This window comes from Salmo salar, chromosome ssa25 (genome assembly GCF_905237065.1).
Source record: "Salmo salar chromosome ssa25, Ssal_v3.1, whole genome shotgun sequence".
Lineage (NCBI taxonomy): Eukaryota > Metazoa > Chordata > Actinopteri > Salmoniformes > Salmonidae > Salmo > Salmo salar.
In genome coordinates, this window is record NC_059466.1 from 48,235,968 (window position 1) to 48,247,593 (window position 11,626).

General features: G+C 40.5%; 2 protein-coding genes across 3 annotated transcripts in view; one reads left to right on the forward strand and one right to left on the reverse strand.

Moving 5' to 3' along the window:
• The window catches only part of LOC106586886 (rab-like protein 3), a 45,237-nt gene extending 39,491 nt beyond the window's left edge, over positions 1-5,746 (forward strand). Inside the window, 1 exon segment of the mRNA XM_045707447.1 lies at positions 3,956-5,746. The gene's annotated coding sequence lies outside the window, so the exon portion shown is untranslated.
• Positions 5,600-8,922, reverse strand: LOC106586879 (mast cell protease 1A). 2 transcript variants are annotated; one of them, XM_045707394.1, is made up of 5 exons: positions 8,772-8,922; positions 7,577-7,625; positions 7,303-7,447; positions 6,820-7,080; positions 5,600-6,611 (listed from the first exon to the last, which is right to left on the reverse strand). In XM_045707394.1, the coding sequence occupies exons 1-5, from the start codon at positions 8,833-8,835 to the stop codon at positions 6,426-6,428; spliced, it is 705 nt and encodes a 234-aa protein (XP_045563350.1). In that variant the 5' UTR covers positions 8,836-8,922; the 3' UTR covers positions 5,600-6,425. The 2 variants fall into 2 exon arrangements, with proteins under 2 accessions (XP_045563350.1, XP_045563349.1); XM_045707393.1 differs by lacking the exon at positions 8,772-8,922 and adding an exon at positions 8,582-8,642 and having other exon boundaries at positions 7,577-7,724.
• Positions 8,923-11,626: the final 2,704 nt, after the last annotated feature.

Sequence of the window (11,626 nt, forward strand, 5' to 3'; positions counted from 1 at the left end):
CCTCTACATTACCTGACCCCCTCAACCCACTTGCATACCACCCCAACAGATCCACGGATGACACAATCGCTATTGCACTGCACACCGTTCTATCCCATCTGGACAAAAGGTTTACCTATGCGAGAATTCTGTTCATCGACTACAGCTCGGCTTTCAACACCATAGTGCCCTCCAAGATCATCAGCTCAGGGCCCTGGCACTGAATCCTACCCTGTGCAACTGGGTCCTAGACTTCATGACAGGTGGTGAGGGTAGCCAACAACACCTCCGCCACGATGATCCTTAACACGGGGCCACCCGGGGTGTGACTGCGGGCTAGGCATGACTCCAACTCAATCATCAAGTTTGCTGATGACACGACAGTGGTAGGCCTGATTGCCAACAACAATGAGACAGCCTGCAGGGAGGAGGTTAGAGCCCTGGCAAAGTGGTGCCAGGAAAATAAGCTCTTCCTCAATGTCAATAAAACAAATGAGCTGATTGTGGTCACCAGCGAGAGCACATCGCCATCTACATCAACAGGGCTGCAGTGGAGACGGTCTAAAGTTTCAAATTCCTGAAATGTTCCCACCACATCGACACCGTGGTGAAGAAGATACAACACGTTAACAATGTTTAAGTATTGTTTTACCTACTTGATATGTACAGTATATACTGTATTCTCGACATAGCTTTTTATATAATTACTGCTGTACACATCTTTTCTATTTATTTACTGTCTATACACACCACACATTTACACACACACACACACACACACACACACACACACACACACACACACACTATATATATATATATATATATATATATATATATATATGCAACATGTAAAGTGTTGGTCCCATGTTTCATGAGCTGAAATAAAATATATTTTTATTACATCCCAGTTAGTGAGCATTTCTCCTTTGCCAAGATATGCCACACCTGTCAGGTGGATGGGTTATCAAGAAGCTGATTAAACAGCATTATCATTACACAGGTGAACCTTGTGCTGGGGACAATAAAAGGCCACTCTAAAATGTGCAATTTTGTCATTTAACACAATGCCACAGATGTTTCAAGTTTTGAGGGAGTCTGCATTTGGCCTGCTGACTGCAAGAATGTCAACCAGAGCTGTTGCCAGAGAATTTAATGTTAATTTCTCTACCATAAGCTACCTTTAACATTGTTTTAGAGAATTTGGAGGTACGTCCAAACAGTTTCACAACCGCAGATATGATGTGTGGGCGAGCCCCATGCCCCATGATTGTGATCGATTATGGGAAAGGGGGATACAAAGTCAGTTGTACAACTGAATGCCTTCAACTAAAATGTGTCTTCCACATTTAACCCAACCCCTCTGAATCAGAGAGGTGTGGGAGGCTGCCTTAATCGACATCCATGGCACCCAGGGAACAGTGGGTTAACTGCCTTGCTCAGGGGCAGAATGACAGATCAGCTCGGGGATTCAATCCTGCAAACTTTTGGTTACTGGCCCAACGCTCTAACCACTAGGCTACCTGCCGCCCAAGCTATGGACAACGAACACAATTGATTCATCCACCGCCATCACCTCATGCATGGCCCCATGTCGAAAGGATTTGTACACAATTCCAGGAAAATGTCCCAGTTCTTCCATGGCCTGACAGACATGCCACCCATTGACGTCACCCATTGATCATTTTTGGGATGCTCTGTATCGACGTGTATGACAGTGTGTTCCAGTTCCTGCCAGTTCACTATGCGAAGGAAATGTGTCGCCTGAGGCAATTGGTGGTCACAGCAGATACTGACTGGTTTTCTGATTCACGCCCATATTTTTTTTAAAGATATCTGTCAACATATGCATATCCATATTCCATAGATTAGGGCCTAATGCATTTAATTCAATTGACTGATTTCCTTATATGAACTATAACTCAATAAAATCTTAGAAATTGTTCCATGTTGCATTTATATTTTTGTTCAGTATAGATTCTGGACTCTGACATTGCTCGTTCTGATATTTCTTGTTTTAATTTTTTTAATTGTATTTGTGTATCATCGATATTGTACTGTTAGAGTGCGCCGTTTGAGCTAGAAACATAAACATTTTGCTGCAGCTGCTTTAAAATGAGCTAATCTGTGTACGCAACCAATAAACTTTGATCTGATTGAATTATAGTGAGGATGTTCTTTTATTTGATTTGCTTCATTTGGTTGGTAAACTTTGGATGACCTCACTACTGAAGGACACACAAGAAAGCCTCATTGAACTTAGCAAAAAACCCACCTAAAACAAGCTTTAATCCTTGGAAAATGTTCTGTGGACCAATTAACCTTTTAGTGGCCCTTAAAATGACTGTGTTAGCTATGGCCATGTAGCAGCTCAGAGCTTAGACAGGTAGTATTAATATGACTGTGTTAGCTATGGCCCTGTTGCAGCTCAGACCGTAGACAGGTAGTATTAATGACTGTGTTAGCTATGGCCCTGTAGCAGCTCAGAGCTTAGACAGGTAGTATTAATATGACTGTGTTAGCTATGGCCCTGTAGCAGCTCAGACCTTAGACAGGTAGTATTAATATGACTGTGTTAGCTATGGCCCTGTTGCAGCTCAGACCGTAGACAGGTAGTATTAATATGACTGTGTTAGCTATGGCCCTGTTGCAGCTCAGACCGTAGACAGGTAGTATTAATATGACTGTGTTAGCTATGGCCCTGTTGCAGCTCAGACCGTAGACAGGTAGTATTAATATGACTGTGTTAGCTATGGCCCTGTTGCAGCTCAGAGCTTAGACAGGTAGTATTAATATGACTGTGTTAGCTATGGCCCTGTAGCAGCTCAGACCGTAGACAGGTAGTATTAATATGACTGTGTTAGCTATGGCCCTGTTGCAGCTCAGACCGTAGACAGGTAGTATTAATATGACTGTGTTAGCTATGGCCCTGTAGCAGCTCAGAGCTTAGACAGGTAGTATTAATATGACTGTGTTAGCTATGGCCCTGTTGCAGCTCAGACCTTAGACAGGTAGTATTAATATGACTGTGTTAGCTATGGCCCTGTTGCAGCTCAGACCGTAGACAGGTAGTATTAATATGACTGTGTTAGCTATGGCCCTGTTGCAGCTCAGACCTTAGACAGGTAGTATTAATATGACTGTGTTAGCTATGGCCCTGTTGCAGCTCAGACCTTAGACAGGTAGTATTAATATGACTGTGTTAGCTATGGCCCTGTAGCAGCTCAGACCGTAGACAGGTAGTCTTAAACAAAATTAGAGTTCCTTGGCAATACCGATCAGAACGATACTAACTGATGACCAAATGAAACATTCAAGGAATAGAACACCCTCACTACAAACATGGGAGAGGTTTGATAATGCTCTGGGGTTGCTTTATTGCCTCTTGTATGGGAGCCTTGAAGGTCTGCAAGACATTTTGAAATCAGTAGATTATTAAGGTGTTTTGGAGGGCAATGTTCAATCCACTGTCAAACAAAAAATGGGTCTCTGTTTGAAGGTTATGGGTTTTCCAGCAGGACAACAACCATAACACATTTAGATATAGCGTTTCAAATTGTACGGCTCTTTTAACTTATTCAAAATACAAAATAACGGTTGTTTTTCCTTTGTATTATCTTCTACCAGATCTATTGTGTTATATTCTACTACATTCCTTTCACATTTCCACAAACTTCAAAGTGTTTCCTTTCAAATGGTACCAAGAATATGCATATCCTTGCTTCAGGTCCTGAGCTACAGGCAGTTAGATTTGGGTATGTCATTTTAGGCGAAAATTTGGGGAAAAAAGGGTCCGATCCTAACGAGGATTACGATAGAAACACCAAAAACATTTAAATGTTCAGACTTAAAATATTATTATTTTAAAACTACTACAATCATAGATTTTGTTTTAGATGGTTGAAGCAGGCACACACATTTTCCCTTAAAATCTAAGTTTTCTACTTGTTCATTTGTTTTCATTATTACATTTCAGGAGCTGAAGGACCTAACGGATAAAGGCTTTAAGGAAATAGGAGAATACATGGAGAAAAACAAAAACAGCATTCAAAGTAACGATAATCCAACTCCTCAAAATAATGTCTCCAAAATGTTGGATGGAGTTGGGACTATTTGTTCCTTTGTTCCTGGCGTTGGCACTGCGATTGGGGGCGGTCTTATTGCCAGTGCCAAAGCTTTAGACTACGCATCAGAACTCGTAAAGTAACTGTCCAGTGTTTCCAGATTTCTATAAAATGTGATCAATTATTTATAAAAATGTGAGGGAAATATTTTCCTTAAAAAAAATAAAGTAATTAGGTGTGTTTTCTGTGTTGGAATGATGCTGGTCTGTACAGAAACAGAAGGGTGTGAGTGTATACCGGTCATTGTAAATATTCACGCAAGTAGACCACTGATTGGCCAGCTTAGCCAATGATGCAGGATGGCATCATTCTCTATGAGGAAATAGCGTACATTTTAAAACTGTCTGTTTGAGATACAAAGTTTGACGTTGTTTAAAAAAAATATATATTCTCCAATTTATGCTTTGGCCACAATTACGAGTATTGGATGAGTCAGCAACAGTATTTCGGTATGAGGTAACAGAATATGCACGATTTCCACTGGACAGTTACTTTAAAGGGGCAACAGCCCAAATGCATACTGTACTTTGTAATAGAAACAAATAAGCTGCAATTGGCAGGCTGATGGCCAGGCACCACAGGCTGTGCTTGGTCAGCTGAGGGCAGGCTGATGGCCAGGCACCACAGGCTGTGCTTGGTCAGCTGAGGGCAGGCTGATGGCCAGGCACCACAGGCTGTGCTTGGTCAGCTGAGGGCAGGCTGATGGCCAGGCACCACAGGCTGTGCTTGGTCAGCTGAGGGCAGGCTGATGGCCAGGCACCACAGGCTGTGCTTGGCCAGCTGAGGGCAGGCTGATGGCCAGGCACCACAGGATGTTCTTGGCCAGCTGATGGCCAGCTGAGGGCAGCTGAAGGCCAGGCACCACAGGCTGTACTTGGCCAGCTGAAGGCCAGCTGGAGGCCAGGCCCCACAGGCTGTACTTGGCCAGCTAAAGGCCAGCTGAAGGCCAGCTGAAGGCACAGGCACCTCAGGCTGTTCTTGGCCAGCTGAAGGCCAGCTGAAGCCCTTCTCAATAATGAGATAGGTTGATATTTTGATCCATAGTATTATTAAAAAGTAACATAAATTCAACTGGTAAACGTTGATTGTTATATGATTAAGGGGGGAAACATTACCTTATGAGGGTGGTGCCTGGCCTTAAAGCCACAGTCTAATGAATTCTGTTTGATTTTCCTTTTGACTTAGTCCCTTAATTCTTCCAGCGTGTTTTCCTTTGACCTACTTTTAGATTTTTTTACTGTAAAGTGTATTGCAATTTTAAATAAAGATTGATTTGATAGACAAATGATTTATAATAATGTTATAATTTGTTGATTATATCTAATCCAGTAATGATGAGTCGATTATTAACTTTAGAAATACGTTGACAAAATATTGCCAAAATGTCTAATTACCTCTAATCACTTAAATTACTTTATGACAAATAATGTAACCTTATTGTAAAGAATTACCAAATATGATATCCTTTCAACATGTAAAAGATGACACAGTAAAGATTTATCATTAGAAAAAGTTTGATTTTAATAAACGTTCTAACTGCAGTGAAAAGCAGTCATTTGGGGGCACGCCAACACTGGATAGCTACGCCGATCTGAATAATACATTTTCTAATGTAAACAAAATAAAATCTGCTGAGACATGTATTTCCTGTTTTTTTTAAGGTATACAACAGACAAAGTGTACTAGGCAGAAATAGATTCATTTATATTAGTACACAACGTGTTAAAATATATCTATTAAAGCGTTATAGAACTGTGTTTTGTGACATTTTGTCAATATCCACTAATCACCTCTTCAATCCAGGATGAACAAATAATTGTTAATGTAAACACAGGGGTACTTAGGATCATCACATATTGTTGAATTAGTAAAAGCCACAATACCCTTCAAAAGCCTGCACTACGACACTGCACTAAGCCTACACACACACAAACACACACACACACACACACACACACACACACACACACAGTCTGTCTGTCTGTCTGTCTGTCTGTCTGTCTGTCTGTCTGTCTGTCTGTCTGTCTGTCTGTCTGTCTGTCTGTCTGTCTGTCTGTCTGTCTGTCTGTCTGTCTGTCTGTCTGTCTGTCTGTCTGTCTGTCTGTCTGTCTGTCTGTCTGTCTGTCTGTCTGTCTGTCTGTCTGTCTTTCTCTCTTTCTCTCTTTCTCTCTTTCTCTCTTTCTCCCTCTAACAACTGTGAAAGGGTAAAGGTTTAGCTCTATCAGAAACTTGTCCTTTATCCAGGGCTTGATGAACAGTGTATTTATGCAGGAATGGATACCATTATGTTAGTACACTAGCATCAATGTACTTCCTGGTCCTTTATTCCTGCTTGTTTAAAGACATGTTGGCACCATATCCATGCAACACCTCTTTAATCCAGGGCATAAAGAAAGGGATTTTCATGTACACATGAGGATATTGGGAATCATCACATCTCTCAGGATAATTAAAAGCAACGATACCCTGTGCTTTGTTGTTACAAATAAGAGGTCCCCCTGAATCTCCCTGGAACACAGAACAACAGAAATTAGAGAAAAGAGATACAGAAGTGTGATTGTCAAAGGAGAATAAGCGAACACTTCAAAGGCTATTTTAGTGTTCCAGTACAGTAATGATACACAGAAATAAACACTGCTTATCTGATCAACTAAAATCTGTACTGGTTGTCCTCTACTATTACTATAATCATTTGATCCAAATTCAATTTAGTTACCTGACAAAATCCTTTCCCTCCGGTAGTACGAGTGCACATCATTTGTTTTATGTCAAAGTATTTCTGCCACACGCTCTTGCATTCAGAGTTATCCTCCAACGTCACTGCCACTTCCATCAAAACGCCAGAACCCTGTTTGTTGTTTGAGTTAGTCTTACCCCAACCAGCAACAGAGCATTTGGGGGATGCTGGGATATGTTCATCCTCCTTTGGGAGTCCAATGACCGTCACATACTCGGTTAGACGAGCTGTGGTCTTTAACTGTAAGAGGAAAATAAATAAAATGAGATAAAGTTATTATATTCTATTTGTATAATTCAGAATAAACCTTGAATAAAACTGTATAAACATTCATGTCAGTGAAGATAATCTGTATCAATTGAATGCATTTCTTATAAGGCCCTGCATTCATTTAAAGTTGATATGAAATAAGTACATTAATATACTGTAGAAATGAGACATTAGGGGTGACTTGAAGATTACCTTCAGTAGCATGATGTCATAAGTGATCTGCGTTGCATTCTCATGTAAGGGATGCCGATGATAATGTGACACCTGAATCTTTTGAAAACTCTTCTTCCACTTCTTTAAGTCATGGGCTCCAAGCACCACCATTAAAGGATAAGCACTAACAGAAAATCAAAAAGGGTCGCAAAACATAGAATGAAATAGAAGAAGTCCTCAAGAGACTTAACAAGATGCTACAAAACAAATCGCATCTGGATTCATTTGTTGTTTACGACAAAGAAAGACTCACTTCCTTAAGCAGTGTGCTGAAGTCAGGACAAAGTCCTCCCGGATGAGCATTCCTCCACAAACATGGTGTCCTCTGTGTTGCAGAGAGACCATATAGGGCCTAGAGTGGGGCTTAGCTATCTTACCACCCACAATGCCACTCTCAGAGGCTCCTTGGAAGAAGGGGGAAAGAGGATATCATGTTAATAACTATGTCTTCTGGGACATACAAGGAGCAAAAAAACAACATAATTTGTGTTCAATTAGGTTAACAATTAGCTACCTTCTTTACTGTCTATTACCTAGTGATTATTTATAGAGAATAATCTGCTATACCTTCTTTACTGTCTATTACCAAGTGATTATTTATAGAGAATAATCTGCTATACCTTCTTTACTGTCTGCTACCTAGTGATTATTTATAGAGAATAATCTGCTATACCTTCTTTACTGTCTATTACCTAGTGATTATTTATAGAGAATAATCTGCTATACCTTCTTTACTGTCTGCTATCAAGTGATTATTTATATAGAATAATCTGCTATACCTTCTTTACTGTCTATTACCTAGTGATTATTTATAGAGAATAATCTGCTATACCTTCTTTACTGTCTATTACCTAGTGATTATTTATAGAGAATAATCTGCTGTACCTTCTTTACTGTCTGCTACCTAGTGATTATTTATAGAGAATAATCTGCTGTACCTTCTTTACTGTCTGCTACCTAGTGATTATTTATAGAGAATAATCTGCTATACCGTCCCACTGTAGCTCAGTTGGTAGAGCATGGCGCTTGCAACACCAGGGTTGTGGGTTCGATTTCCATGGGGGGCCAGTATTTAAAAAAAATGTAATAAAATGTTTGCACTCTACTGTAAATCGCTCTGGATAAGAGCGTCTACTAAAATGTAATGTAAATGTTTACTGTCTGCTACCAAGTGATTATTTATAGAGAATAATCAGCTGTACCTTCTTTACCAGCTGGTTCTTCGTAGATATATAATGTATAGAATAGATCAACTCACCAGTAGAGGAAAGGAGTTGGAGGAGGATGAGGAGGTACAGGTACATGGTGGTGGACTGGCAGAGATCTAGATGATTAGAGTCTGCAGGTTTCTCCTCTTTATACAAACCACATTTACAACCCCCCACCCTCCTTTCCCCCTCCATACCCCCACATGCACTTATACATACTGAAAGTGAAAGCTGAGGTAAGGTGAGATGGAGTGGAAATATCACACATTTTTAAGTTGGTTGTAAGTGGCCTCAGATGATTCATACCAAAAAGCACCTTTTAAAACAAAGTACACCATCCGTATGTCTCTTTAGAATGTCATTCATGTCATTCATGTCCCTAACCTGTCAGGACCTCAACAGGAACAAGAACATTAGAAATGCTTATCTTACTTTACAATTCAACCGATAACCTTGCTTACTACTTCACTGAGCACTTTGATATGAAAGAAGTTTTGACACAAATGTAACGTCTAACATGCGCCGAAATGGTTTGTAGTGTCATGACTGTCCTGATCAGGTCAGGTTAAAGGAGACCACAACCCTACAGATTATCTCTCAACCCCCAACAGAGGAGGAGAGATCTAGGGGTCTGAAGACGTGGGGGTTTTATGACCCCTCACGCCCATGATAAATCTTAGGCCACAGACAAAATTCCTTTGTCCTCTCACTATGGAAAACCAGCCTCAGAACATTAAACATGCAATAAAGGGACTTTGGAACAATGGTTTCCGTCAACCACAATGGTGTTCATGACGATAGATGGAATATGAAAATGTATGTAATTTTTGTGTTGTTATTAAAGGTTAATAGATGATGTTATTACGAAAACATTGTAACTTTAAGAGTTTTCCCAGTATATGCCTGATGTTTATACATTGTACGTTGAGTGGAAAATGTCCAAATCAAAGAGAATGTTTTGGTAAAGATAAAATGTGAAGTTAGTTGTCTAAAATTGGATTTGAGTAAAATCTAGACCTTGCCTCTTAACTTGGTACGCCCAGAGAATTGCCCTAAAGGCGGTAACGCCCACTTCTGACCCGAGGGTATAAGAAATGGGGGTTAAGAATGAATGAAGTGACCCAAGCTACAAGGAGGTCTAAAAAGTCAACAAACCCCAAAACGCAACACAAGGTTGAAGAAAAATAAATATTTTTCTACCCAAGCTATGGATGAGTAGCTGTGACTAAGCGGGTGAATTCAAGCCGAACCACCTAGCCTCCACTCTCCATTGAATCGTGGTATCTACACTATTTCATTCCTACGCTGTGAGCTCTGAGCTACAGAGCTGTCTGTCCTCAGAAGACCCCTTTCAGAGCAAGGGCGAGGAATCAGACCACTAAGCCAAAAAGGACACTGACATCATGAGGACAACCAGAGAGTTGCGCCGGAGAAGTGCGTCATTGAGAAGCCTAAACGACCCGCGCGGAGCTTCCCATCTGAGACCTCCAACACGTAATTACATCATTATATTCTGACCCATAAGAGCGGCAGTTCGGGGCAAGGCTAGGGTTAAAATAAGCATAGCTGACAAATGCACCCAAATGTATATTTCTCTCGTGTACTTTGTCTTTTTCTCTCTCTTTTAAATCCCCATTTTGGGTAACACGCGCCTAATCAATAGCCTAGACTGTGTTTTTGTGTATGTGTATCTTTTAACATCATTTTAGCTTTCTAGTAAATAAATAATCAACTAAGATTGGTGTGGTGCGAAGTCATTGGTGGGACCCGGGTCCGTGCAGATTCCCGGATTATGCGACGTTCAGAATGAGACTGTAGAGGAAATTGATTAATTAGCGACTGTTGTAAAATCGATATTCTGATATTCTTTGAGTTAATTTGGGAAATAGAAACTCAATAAAACTAATTTTTCCCATGGTGCCCCAGGTAAATGAGTTAATAATTGCTTGATTCATTTAATCACGCAATTATAAACCGCTAATCATTCGATGAGCAACAGTCGTCACATTAACTAATACAACGTCACGACAGTAGTTATAAATGACCAGGTTGCAAAGCTGTAACACACACTGGGTATGTTGTGGGCAGGGCTTTTTCCTACGATTAATCACGTGAGTGAATTTTAATTCGACCAATCAGGTGAGGTGTTGTCTCTCTACATGTAGTCTACCTCCTTTCCAATTCCCACCTTCCTCATTCCACAGTAGAACCCTGAGGGTGAAGGGCTGGCCCAGACGTTTGAGACGGTGGATGTAGTTGGTTTGAGGTTGTGGTACCTGCAGGTCCAACAACAGGACAGGACATTGTTGTGTCTTTGGCTATGCCGGATTAAGTGATATGACATGCTATTCTATAAAATCCTTTCTCTGTAATTAATATTACCTGATTAAGCTAATCATGTAAATGTAATTAACTAGAAAGTCGGGACACCACGGAAGAGTGTTTATAGAGCCGTTATCTTCTGAATAAACTCTTAAAAACTTTAATATTTTACATCGATAGCCGTCAATATTAATCCTCATTTTATTTTCAGTCTCATAATGAAAGTCAATTCTTGGTTATCTTCACGAACCCTGGCTAACAAGTTGAATCAGCAATACAAAATTGGGTTTAATTATTTATTTACTAAATACCTAACTAATCACACAGAATTATATATACACAAAATACAAATGATGTCATGCAGAAAACGACCCTGGTGGACGGAGCCGACACGGCGGCTTGTTGCACAAAGAAAGGGGGTTGGGCTTGAATGAAAGAGCGGGAAGACTGAGGAACACAGAAACAGCTATGCTATCGTAAATACAGAATCTTATGCTTTCTAAATTACCGCCCATTTGGAAAAGGAAAATGCAATAAATATTTACTCTGAGCTGCGCTTCGGTAGATTGGTCGTAGATGCTGGCCGGGTTGGCCAACAGATCTTCCTGTCCTCGGAAGAATGTCAATGGTGTTAAAGTGGATACGTTGTAGTATCTTCGTCTGTGGTAGACTGGATCCATCGTCCGTCCTTTCCTAGCCCACGTCTACAGCGGCCGCTGCTAACTCAACGGCTAGGAAGTATCACTTCTGTAGTGAATAAGTTCAAAGTTCAT

Coding starts and splice junctions, on each gene's coding strand:
- LOC106586879 (XM_045707393.1), bottom strand. CDS start 8,627: ATGTACCTGTACCTCCTCATCCTCCTCCAACTCCTTTCCTCTACTG. Junction 7,725..8,581: donor CCAACTCCTTTCCTCTACTG/GTGAGTTGATCT, acceptor TCTTCCAAGGAG/CCTCTGAGAGTGGCATTGTG. Junction 7,081..7,302: donor ATGACATCATGCTACTGAAG/GTAATCTTCAAG, acceptor TTCCTCTTACAG/TTAAAGACCACAGCTCGTCT.